This window comes from Passer montanus, unplaced genomic scaffold (genome assembly GCF_014805655.1).
Source record: "Passer montanus isolate IOZ18808 unplaced genomic scaffold, ASM1480565v1 scaffold19, whole genome shotgun sequence".
Taxonomy (NCBI): Eukaryota; Metazoa; Chordata; class Aves; order Passeriformes; family Passeridae; genus Passer; species Passer montanus.
The window spans coordinates 10,185,389-10,198,165 of record NW_024366480.1 but is presented as its reverse complement, the minus strand read 5'-3'; the positions used below and the strand labels follow the sequence as shown (position 1 = coordinate 10,198,165).

The window sequence follows — 12,777 nt, the reverse complement described above, 5'->3', positions numbered from 1 at the left end:
TGGACAATCTGAAGCAAAAAAGAGGAAGCCTACAGAGGGTGCAAGCAAGGACTGGTAGCCTAGGAGGAATACAGAAAAATTGTCCAAGCTGCCAGGGACTGGGTTAGGAAAGCTAAAGCCTCAAAGAATTAAAACTGGTGAGGGATGTTAAGAGCAACAAGAAAAGGTTCTATAGGTACACCAGTGATAAAAGAAAGACTAGGGAAAATATGAGCCCTCTCTAGAAGAAAGAGGGAGACCTGGTTACCCCAAACAATGAGCAGGCTGAGGTATACTCAGTGACAGTTTTCCCTCAGTCTTCAGTGACAAGTTCTCTGAGTCCCAGAAGGCAAAGGTGGGGATTGGGAGAATGAAGAACTGCCCACAGAAGATCAGGTTCAAGATCAACTAAGGAACCTGAAGGTGCACAAGTCCACAGGACCTGATGCAGCGCATCCGCAGGTCCTGAGGGAACTGCTGGAAGAAGTGGCTAAGCCACTATCCATTGTATTTGAGAATTGTGGCAGTCCAGTGAAGTTCCCACCAACCTGAAAAGGGAAAACAAACCCCTCATTTTCAAAAAGAGAAAAAAGAAGACACAGGGACACCTCACCTCGGTGCCTTAGCAAGACCATGGTGCAGCTGCTCCTGGAAACTGTGAGAAGGCACGTGGGCAATAAGGAGTGTAAGAGCTAATAATGTGTAAGAGCTAACACAACTTCACTAAGGCCAAACCATTCCTGGCCGATTTGTTGGCTTTTTACAATGGGGTTAAAGTGTTGGTGGATAAGGGAAGAGTAACTGACATCATGTACCTGGACTCATGCAAAACATTTGACACTAGCTCACTAAGTCCTTGTTTTTAAATCAGAGAGACACAGATTTGAGAGAGAGCCACTCAGTGGATAAACAGCTGGCTAGATGGTTGCACTCAAACAGTTTTGGTCAACAGCTTGATATCCACAGGGAGACCAATGATATCTGGAGCTCCTTAGGGGTCAATACTGGGACCACCACTGCTCAGCATCCTGGTGGGTGACATGGACAGTGGGATGGAGAGCACCCTCAGCAAGTCTGCCCACTACACCAAGCTCTGTGGTGGGATTGACATGCTGCAGGGAAAGCAGAGCAGCCACAGGGACCTTTATGTACCTGAGAAGTGGGCACATGTGAATCTCATGAATTTCAAAAAGGCCTGCACCAGGGTTGGGACAAACCTTGGTACCAATGCAGGGTTAGTAGAGAACAGACTGAGAACAGCTCTGAGGAGAAAGATTCGGAGGTGTTGGTTGATGAGAAGCTCGACATGACCCAGCAACTTGCAGCTCAGAATGCCAAACACATCCTGAACTGCATCAAAAGCAGCATCAGCCAGCAGGGCAAGGGAGGGGATTCTGCCCCTCTGCTCTGGTGAGACCCCATATGGAGTCCCGCATTCAGCTCTGGAGACCCCAAGATAAGAAGGATGTAGACCTGTAGCAGCAAGTCCAGAGGAGGGTAATGAAACTGATCAGAGAGACAGAGAATCTGTCCTATGAGAGAAGACTGATAGAGCTGGGGCTGTTCAGCCTGAAGAGAAGGCTCTTGGGAGACCTTACTGCAGCCTTCCAGAACCCAAGGAGACCTGAAAGAGAGCTGGAGAGGGACCTTTTACAAAGCCAGGTAGTGACTTGATAAGCAGTAATGGCTTCAAGCTGAAAGAGGGCAGGTAGCAGAAAGTCTTCACTATGAGAATGGTGAGGCACAGGAAGAGGTTACCCAGAAGCTGTGGACGCCTCAGCCCTGGAAGTGTTCAGATCAGGCTGGATGGGGCTTTGAACAACCTGGTTTTGTGGGAGGTGTCCCTGTCCACTGTAGGTCCCTTCCAACCTAAACCATTCTTTGATTCTGTATTTGCACCTTTACCAATTCTTGCTGCTTCTTACCGTCACACCTGGTTGCCCAAAAAGGTGTAAATTAACAACTTCAGCATTTAAATTTTATCAAAACTTATGACAGTGTCGCACAGATGGTTTCCAAGTTTATTTTCAAGCCAAGAAACTAATCTTGATCTACAAATCTAAAATAATCATGTAGATCTTTTGAACAGCAAAAGTAAATAATAACAGTTACTAAGAAATATACTGTTGGAAAGCTGCAGTCCTACATTTTGAAGGAGTGTAAATCTTTTGATGAAAATAGTATGGAAAAAAGTAATCTTTGGGGGATGATTAAGAAAAATTAAATTGCACACTATTTTATTGAATTTGCAGAAGCCTAGTTTGAATATTAGAGAAAGAACATACTGCTCCTGTGCTAAACACAGGTTTAGCACCTCTGATTTTCCCACATCAACCCAGTAAAATGTTCAGAGCTACCTACCTGAATCATCAGCTAATCTGCTGATTCTCTCCAACACAGCAATACAATCTCTCTCATCATCACTGACTTCCTTCAAAGTGTCCAGCAAACTTCGAGCCACCATTTGCCTAGTTTACAAGAAAGATTAAAAACCAGCATTATTTGTGTCCAGAAATACAGCTAAATCAAAAAGTTGTGAATCATAGAAGTTTCTTACACCAAATAGAATTTTACATATATTCACTTAAAATTTAATTTATAAATAATAGTAAGTTTAGTTAGCCCTGCTTTGGGAATTCTTACTTTGATACCTGGCAAAATCTTGAAGAACTGTAAGCTTTGAATATAACATTAAAAGTATCCCTTTTATTTACAAGGATAAGAGAAAGCAGCCACCCAAGACCAGAAATAGTAATCATCAGCTAAATGGGCAAATAGGAGCTGAATGTTAGGAAGTCAGAATCAGCCTTCCATCCATCCTCATCTATGAAGTACCTAACTTGTTCCATACAAAGCAAAGTAACACTAGTATCATGAAAATGTTTTTATACAGAATTCTGAATTTATTTCATAAAAGCATGAACAGTCAAGCCAAAGATTCTTATACCAATGGTGTTACAGCTGACATTTAAACCAATGGTGGTTGACATTTAAAAGTCAAACTTCATTTAAATGCTATGGGTACATACTGTGAGTGGTGGGTACATACTGTGAAAATAACTTGTACTACCCAAACCATGTGTACCTTAAGACATACATTACACAAAGGAGAAACATTAAGAAAATACGAAATAAATCATAATCAACTCAGTTACTATTTCTAATGCACAGTACAATTTTCTATCGATTAATTTATGAGTGATGAGATATAGTCAGATTTGGGATTTTGTCATCCAAGGTTCTGTTGCAGCCTATGCTACAAAGTCATACCCATCAGGTACCTAGATAGCCCTAAATGCAGCTGGGAATGTGTGGCAATCAACCTTTCTCCTCAAAAACAGCCTGCAATGGCATAACTTTTCTCACCCTACTGGATAACGTGGGTTACATGTCAATTCAGAGAGCTAGCAGAATTATCCCAGGATAATGGAATGGGCCAAGGAACAGCGTCCAAGACACTGCGAGATCTGGTAACTCAACAAAACACTGAAGTAGCAAGTGTCAAGTGTCAGAATGGAAGGACAGTAACACTGCTAGGATACAGCCTAGGTAAAAGCACTGTTGACAAACAGCACTGCTCTAGACAAGAGCAGATGCATACCTAACCTTTATTATGTTCACTACAAGCAGTGAACTTGAGCAGTGGTCAACAACTGAAAAGAGAACAGGTGGTTACATTCCTAGTGCACAAGGGAAGCTCAAGAACTTCACAATTCCACGCAATCAGAGAAAGGCAGGAGGTTTCCATGAATTCCCAAAGCTAAGCACACATTTTCTCCTACTGAAAATCAGTAATTTAAATATGTCACATTGGCCACTTGCAGAACTATAAAATTAAACTGTTTTGACATACAGATGTATAAAATCTTCTAAAAAAACAAACTGAAGAAACCATTTGCCTTTAACGAATTTCTTCTCCCTCACTCTTTTCAACTCAACAGAAGTACATCTCTCAGCAGAGATCTTCGTACACAGTTAAAATTCAGCCATAAAAACCCTAACAGAGGGAAACAGACTGCATGACACACTAACCTAGAAGCAGAGTTCACTTGGTCTTTTTAAAGGGCTGGACACCTCTGAAAAGAGAAGAGGAACAGATGAAGCAATTTCATAAACCAGCCTGTGTGGACACGTGTCTCCTACATATTAAATGTAGTCTTGGAGAGTGAGAGACAAGTCAACTAACCCACTGAGTCCCAGCAAGTAAGGAACCACAGTAAACAGTGCTACTGCCAACATGTGCCTTGGTCTGAAGAGAAAAAGCAGCAATAATTCCTCACAGGCTTATGCAAAGAAGGATCTGTGTTCAGGAACTGCCTCACTATGAGTGTTCTACACTTCTGAGCCTTCTTAATGAGGAATGGAAGCAATTTCATGGCAATAAAGATTAGAAAAACCCACAAGGGATTTTAAGACCAAAAAAAACCCCAAAAGAGCTATGCTCCAAACTGCACCAGCAACTAGCAACTGGTTTTTAAAGCGAGTAGGAAAAGAGAATCATCATCCTTATATGTATGTACACACACCAGTGCTACCAGACACAAGAAGACTCTGTGGTTTAGGGTGATGGCTTTGGCCTTCTGCTCAATATTTACTCTTGCCCAATGTGATGCTGGATTATTAAGGCATATCCTAGTGATGCTTTTCAAATCTGAACTGAAGGCTGCCTCTTCAATAATCACACCACAGCCAGCCTTATTTTTCAGACAAACAGGGGTAATTTATTGTAATATTTGTCAGGTTCCCCTCCATTCTCATAGGCAACATCTGTGGTGCTAATGAGCAACACCTAAACCAGTAAAAATGTAAACCATAACATACCAAAAGCTGTCACAAAGCAACACTTTCCACCACTTGGGAAGCTGTTAAAGGATTCCCTACTTCTCTCTTTTTCAGTTATTCCTATCAGAAATCTCACCTATTTAAACAAAGAAGACATTCCTATTTCCAAGCCTCATTTCCTGAAATTTTTTTGAACACAGACCAGATTTATTTCTATCTCAGAACAAGTGGCTGAGAAATCATGAGTGCTCAAGGAGTCCAATTAAAGGAGACTAGACTTTTGCAGCAGTTGTTAAAAATCCCTTCATTTTAATCATTCAATACAATCACAGACTGCAAATATGCTGCACGGGTAGATGATTAACCAGATAGAAAAGGATAATAAAACCAAATGCAAAGAGAAGTAATACCTAAAATGAAATTTAAAGATTAAAACCTGCCATACTTAAAGCAAATTCATCCAATTAAAGGGAAAAGAAACATCTTACCCTAATTTACCCAGATTCAATGATTATGTTTCAAGAATTTGGAATGTGTAATATGAAGCTTCCACAGAAATGCAGGTTCCAGGTCACAGAAACAACTGAAACATTATTAACTCAATCACAGTATTTTAAAACTTTTAAACTACTCATTAGTAATTGGATGTGCTGATACCATACTAAGACATAGGAATAAACAAATGTAATTTAATTAATCTTTTTCATATTAAATGCTCCAGTTCCTCTGCTTAGCAGAAATCCCTCCTATTATTCTGAGACTGACTAATGCTGAATCATCATAAACTGACTGCAGTAGTCACTATCATTTATTGTGATCTAAGTGCTACTCGGTTATGCCACTAATAATTATCATTTGCTATTTCCTGTATTTTCTTATGCTACATAACACAATAGGCCTACAAAGAGAGCTAGGATTAAAAAATGTGTGTACCAGCAAAAATAATCCAAACAAGCAAACACAGGGAGGAAAAAAAATCAGGAAAAACTAGTTACTCTGACCACCTTTCCCTGCAGGAAAGCACAGGATGCATAAAGCTGGACAGAGCAATTAAAAGGATTCCCAGTTTATGCACGCCCATATCCAATGTAATCCATACTGAGAAATCAGACACAGTTTTTTCCTAGGCAGTAAGATATTAGGAACAGCATTGTTTGTTAAAATTCAAGATACACAACTTGAGTTTCTGAGTTTGTTCTCCTCCCTATTGGCTTTTATTATGGAATTGTCACCTGGAGCCTGAAAGCTCTTCTTCCCTCCCTCCCCATGGAAAATCAAAACATGCAAAACTTCTCTCCTGGTAATATAAGAGCCAATTTCATCTTAAATTGTAAAATACAGCAAATTTGGATTTCAGGAAAAAACAAAAATTGAAAATGACATGTATTTCAGAACTTATATGTGCATACAGGTTTATGCAGGTTATAACAAGAGAAACCATTCTGCAATTTTCAGCTTCGATTCAATGGTATGTTCACACACGTAGTGTGGAATTTTAAGTACAGTTCACGTGACTAAAGTTAAGAACAGGGCTAAATCCTTTCCAAACCCAGGCCACGAACAACAAAACAGAGGCTATCCTATTGGGCGGCTGATCATAGACTTTGCTTCTGCACATTACTGTATTAAAATTCAACATTAAAGCAAACACACTTCATTAAAGGCTTACTTGAAGCCCAAACTAAACACTGTTCAAATAAAATACCAGAAAATTGGCTGATCACAGACTTTGCTTCTGCATATTACTGTATTAAGAACTCAACATTAAAGCAAACACACTTCATTAAAGGCTTACTTGAAGCCCAAACTAAACACTGTTCAAATAAAATACCAGAAAATCTCAATGTTAACGTATTTTATATATTTCTGTGATCACGTTACTGTTTACAGTTCCAATTAAAATAAACTATGGGTTTGAATTTCTCCATTTGAGTGCAGATCATATGAGTGCAAGAGGATGGGATAGAGTGGGGTGGGATGTGTGTCTGTCTGAAGTATGCTACAATACCTGTGCTTTTAAATGAAACAACCATCTCAGTGGCATTACAAAAATAAAAAGGGGAAAATGCAGAACACAGTATTAACTGGGCAAGTTCACTTCCAATAACCAGAAGCACCAATACTCAAGCTGTAAACTACAGAGGAGATTGCCGGGAGAAAGCCAAGAACTTTATTTTAGAATCAATCTCTTGGCTGTTCATTATGCTCTCCTGACCGTTCATGAAGTATTTTCTTAAACTTACTTTCACACAGAGTTATGGATGGAGTTTACTATTACCTTACAGTCCTGTGCCAACAGGAATGCTAGCATCTGCAAAAAAACCTAAATTATGTTCTCCAGTTAAGGAAGAAGTTCAAGAAGTCGTTTACTACAGTTGCTTAAAAGGTGAACTAATGTTTTTCTCTTACCATTAATATTTTGCTCTCTCTAAGTAGGAGGCACACGAGCAAAAAGAAGGAGGGATAGAAGCTGGAGTTTCATAAAGGTGTTGGGTTTTTTGAAATTATTTGTATTCCATGCAAATCAACTTCAGCCAGATTTGAATCAGATGAACAGTTTGCATACCATTAGCCAGACAAGACATTTAAAAAGCATACCTGTTAAATATGTTCTCACTTGCAGCGTACTTGTCCAATCTTCCCAAAGGCGTCAACATCTCATCTTGTGAGACAAAGTCCAGGGCTGAAGGTATAATAATCACATCAGACTCTGAGCTGTAGTCATCCACACCAACTATCAGAGACATCAGAAATATTCCTTATAATCACAGTAGTTTGACACTAAATGATGTCTGTTGTTGGTCTGAAATATAAAAGTCTAGGCAAGGTCCCACTGACAACATACTTAGTAACTGCATCACATTGTTCCCACCAGCTTCCCCAGCCCCATAAAGTATTTTCTATAAAAGTGTGACTGATGATGTACAAATGGATTTTTAGTAATTTTCTCTAAGTTTCCCAGTAAGATTCATCACTAAACTTCCTGAGTATTTTTATACCTTACAATTTTCTCAAGCAAATTACTTTTATCTAATTACAAAGTCAGCTTTTTGAAGACACATACTCAAATCATAGCTGCAGGTAGCCCAAAGTTTATGCAACATGATCTAACAGACCAAAAAGACTTTGTTCTAGAACAGAAAAATCTAAACTAGGCATGTAAAAAAAATCGGTGTATTGCTAGATCTGACTACTAAATAAAATGGGCACAAGTCACTTCAATTACTGCATAATTATTAACCAACAAATCATCAGGGAACTTCATATACGACATAAAACCAAAGAAGTGGAAAGAAGTCAAATCATGTTTTGCAGAGCTGCTTAAGAATTAAGATTTGAATTACCACCTTTTTAGTTTCTGTATGCCCTCAAAACTGCTCCAAAACTCAGCCCCACAGCAAACACACAGTTCTGACTGCAAATGAGATCACCTGTCAGAAAGGTCACCTCCATTAGTCCTGAAAACACAACACTACAGTACACTACCCCTACTCTTCAGTCTACCCAGATCTCTCTGAAATGCCTTTTCAGAACTTGCAAATAGATCAGAAGGCAGACCTACAAGTCCAACAATTACTTTTTTAAAATAAACTCAAAAAAAATGAAGAAAAAAATATTATTGTCCTCTATCTTCCACGCAATTATGCTGTGCTATATAAATTGCTTACCAAATAGTGTGTCATTATTTTCAACATTCAGAATACATAAACAGCTACCACTGCCTGAACATCTTCCTTACCGTACTTCAAATGTCAAAAGACAAACACTGAGCCCTGGAAGACTTACATTTTTAGACATAAAATAAGGTAATACCACTCTTTTACAAAGTAATTCTCCCATTTTATACATAGGGAATCCACGAACATCAACTGATCCCGTCCTTGCACAAAAGATCAGATTTTGCAGTTGCTGATAGGACATGAAATTCTTGCCAGAAATCAAATGAAAAAGTGATGGCGGAAGAGCAAGTGTGTAAGAACAATCTAAGAGATGGGAGAAAGGAAGAAAGTGTACTTTGAGTCAAAGGAAACAGAAGAGCAATCTGAGAGGGGGAATTAGTGGTGTTAGATATTTGTAAGGTAGAGGATAGAACAACAAACTGCAGGGGGAGGAAGGGAAGGCTGAAAAGAAAGATCAGCTGCAAAAAGCTATTGCAACACAAAGGGAAAGTGTTTAGCAACTCCAGGTTTACATAACTGTTTGAACTTCTGTTTGGTTTGGGTTTGTGGGTTTGTTTGGGTTTAATTTTTGTTGTTTAGTTTGGGCTTTTTGCAAGAATCTGTTTTATTTTCACAGGAAGTGGGAGGCGAGTAAAAATGAACTCCGAGTGCAAGCTAGGACTGACTTTATGCCAGGTTAAGTTAACAAGAAACAGGCTACATCCTTTCACAGGCTCATAGGCCTTTAATTCAACCCACAAATCCAACTGAAAGCAGGGATTTTTCTGTGTTTTTAGTTCTGCCATCTCACACCTAGACTATTTCAGTGGAAGAGATCTTTAGCTAGCATCCAGTCCAGCTGCCCAACCACCTCAGGTCTGACCAAAACTTAAATCACTTCCCTCTCCACTTCCCATTCTCAGGAATCTGCAGAAAGTAATGAAGTCACCCCTCAGCCTCTTTCTCTCCAAACCAGACAGTGAAATGACTTTGATGACAGAGTCCTATTTTATTATTTCAGTGTCTGTTGATCATACTGTAAATTTAAAAACATAAATTAAAGAAACTATGTCAAAATACCTATACTGCTGACAAGCTGACAATAATTATTTAGCTATCAAACTCATGAATGCAAAAAAATAAAATGCTGACCATTACATGCACCACCAATTTTACTCACTCAATTTCCCTGTTCTCAACCTCAGCCTTGTTCTATGATCCTCCTTGTACCCTCTACATTTATTTTTCTACAATTTTTGCCTCATGAAACCAGTTAAGTCAACCCAACTGCTAAATCCACTCTATATCAGATGTAAATACCAATGATAAAAATACGAGCATCTGCTTACAATTTATCTGTTTGATGTCTCCTACTAGTTCAAACTCTGAGTTGTGTGGATTTAGCTCTGCTGAGTTTACGAACTGCAAAATTAGGCTTAGCACTACATTGAGTTTGATGTGCCTCTGCTACCAAACAGCATTTATTATTTAAATAATTCCAGCGTCTCAGCTCATAGTCACAGAAGAGATCATTCAAATGACAGCATCTTGATTAACACAACTATCATACAGGGAAGAAATCAATCAGCACATGAAGCATTGCAGTTCTAGCAAAGTGCTGTTACGGTTACATTACATACTTATTTTCACTTCCACAACATCTGTCCAAGTCAAGAGACAGTCCATTCTAACAAAGAACTCCCATTGCAACAAAGCCCCTCAAGTGGATATTTGTCTTCAACTTGCCACAAACACGAATCACCAACATCTGATCACTCCTCATCTAAAATGCATAAAGGACATACTTTGCATTATTCAATTAACCAAGTCACTGTGCTATTCCCTCCACCTTACACCAAAACAGTGACCAAAAAGGCTATTAACTGAATATTGCCACCCAACTTTGAGCACTTGGCTAAGTACCACAGGACCTTCTGGGAATTTTACAAATGCAACCCACACCCCTAGACAACACAAATGTACTGGTTTTGGCTGGGACAGCATTAAAGTTCCCCAAGGCAGCTTATATGGGGATACTTTGCACATTTCCAACCTATTCACGGGGAGGACATCATGAGGAATAAAAAAGGCCAGACAGTGTTTAAGCCCTGTCTTCAACAGTAACTAACACATCAGTGTGTTATCAACACTAGTGTCAGCACAAATCCAAAACATTGTCCCAGATAAGGTATTATAGAGAAATTGAGCTCTATGCTGGTCAAAACCAGTACAAATTCTGGCTAATTCAAATGCAGAACACACAAATTTCTTCCTGCTTCAGAATGCAGACCAGGTGACAGGGCCATGTATTACTTATCTACTGCAGAAAAGCCAGGGATCGATTTTCTTGTTTTTCTTCACTTTTTCAAACAGGTACAAGTATGGACCAAATCTACAGAAAGCATATAAGCTACAAGACACCACTGAAAACTACTGCTAGTGCAGAGCCTTTACTGCCTTCTAATCTGGTCTTACATGTTCACACATAAGCATGCAAAAGTAGAGCTAGAGAAAACAGGAGCTTCCATAAGAACACACTATCCCCAGGAGTTCAAAGTCACTAGTGGTGTCAGGAGGAGAAACAGCAATTGCATGATGATATCAAATGCAAACACAGTGCTTCTATTTCCATATATTCAAGTACCAAAGCAGAGCAAAATGAATACATTCATAATTTATCCAGACAAAAGTCTTGAAGTTTCTCTTCAAAACTGTACACAATGACTGCCAAACACAAGGAAGCATCACATAACAAGGCAGGCACTGCCTTTTGCTTCCATGTCTGACTGCCATTAACTTCTGTTAAGAAGCCAAGGAACTTCTCTGTGTACCTTCATTTTCCTACCAAAACATTTGAATGTTTTTTGTAGAAGTTGCTCAAGCTTGTCTATCTATCTTGCACCCGATCCATACTGTGCTGTGTGAAAATATACATTAACACTCCCTGCTTTAAGCTCTGCTGTTTCCCTTAAGCTGTCCTCTGTTTTATGGCAAGGATACAACAATAACATGACACAGTTATTAACTAATGTGAACTATACAGCAATCTTGCTGAGGCAGACTACATTTAGGGGTGCTTAGTCAACCACTGCCAAGCTTGGCTGAGCATACAATAACAAAACAGAGGTCCATTTAAAACTCAGTCCCCTATAAAACCACAGCCTCTAGGCCAATTTTCAAGGGAGTTGGTTTTTCTACTACGTATCTCACCCTCACAGGATCTTTCACAAAGGTCTCTCATACTGAATATTTTACAGAGAGGTGCACAGAATCACATTTGAAAAACATAACTACTGTTTTTTCTTAATAATGCAGGAACAATTCTCTGCCATAGACTGTTCAGTAACGAGGCCTATATGTATTCTTCTTGTTCTTCTGTATTTCCTATGAGCCTCACGGCAGAAACATTCTTCTTTGTTTTGGCACAGAAACTCAGTGAGAAGAAGTCTATTTTAAAAAAATAAGCAACTCTCAATTCTGAAAGCTGAACAACAAACAACTTTAAGGATTCAATATTTCCAGCTAACATTAACAGTTCTCTCATTTTATTTTCTGCATCCCCAAAGAGTTCTCAAGATCTATTGCAAAAACTATGTGGCAGATATATCTACTAAAACGGACAAATTTTTATTCAATTTTAGTATAAGCTACTTATTACACCCTACATCAATTGTTATCACATGGATATTCAGGATAACACAGCACTTATATGCAGAAAGAACTGAGTTCTGTTCTGCTGTTCAGGCAAGTAATTTTTCTGCGTAACTGTAAAGCAAGAATTGTAATCTTATGAGCCCAGACATATGATATCATGACCACAAAATAACAGCAGAAGGTTTTGTTTTAAATTACTGCCCTTCATGCTAAAGAGAATAAACCTACCTTAGGTTCAGACTTTCAGGGAACACAAGTAGTATTCTCAGCCCTTCAATATTGTAAACACATTCATTTCTATGTAACTTTCTGTAAGAAACAGCACTGCATCTGATGTGCTGCAAAGAGAAATTCACCTCAGCACCAGTACTGATGCTTAAGTATCTGCATTTGCTCACAGCTGAACTCACTACTCTTAACCCTTTCCTACTGCACAATGCCCCAGCTATTTTCTGTGGTGACAACACAGATGAAAGCTCCAGTGACATTATTTCAGATTAATCTGCTACCACATATTTACTGCACTGCTTCAGTAACATTAACCTACAGCTATTGCAATGGCAATCACACAAATTTTACAAAATGTGCTTGTCATGCTTGAATTCTACCACCCTGCCTGCCCCATCCAGGCATCATTCACTGGTCATCACAGAATCCACCATCAGAAAGCTGGTTTTTCCATGAGACACTTAAAACCTACTTT

The 12,777-nt window shown here is 39.0% G+C and overlaps 1 protein-coding gene across 9 annotated transcripts in view; it reads right to left on the bottom strand.

Annotated features, from left to right (window-relative positions):
- The window catches only part of PPP4R1 (protein phosphatase 4 regulatory subunit 1), a 65,126-nt gene that overhangs the window by 41,239 nt on the left and 11,110 nt on the right, over positions 1–12,777 (bottom strand). For 3 of the 9 annotated variants that reach the window (XM_039706093.1, XM_039706095.1, XM_039706094.1), the window contains 2 exons: positions 7,360–7,495; positions 2,341–2,447 (listed from right to left, as the gene is read on the bottom strand). In XM_039706093.1, coding sequence (XP_039562027.1) covers positions 2,341–2,447; positions 7,360–7,495 — 243 coding nt within the window. Of the gene's footprint in view, positions 1–2,340; positions 2,448–4,011; positions 4,056–7,359; positions 7,496–12,777 lie in introns of those variants that run through there. The other 6 variants (XM_039706096.1, XM_039706098.1, XM_039706097.1 and 3 more) reach the window with 4 other exon arrangements.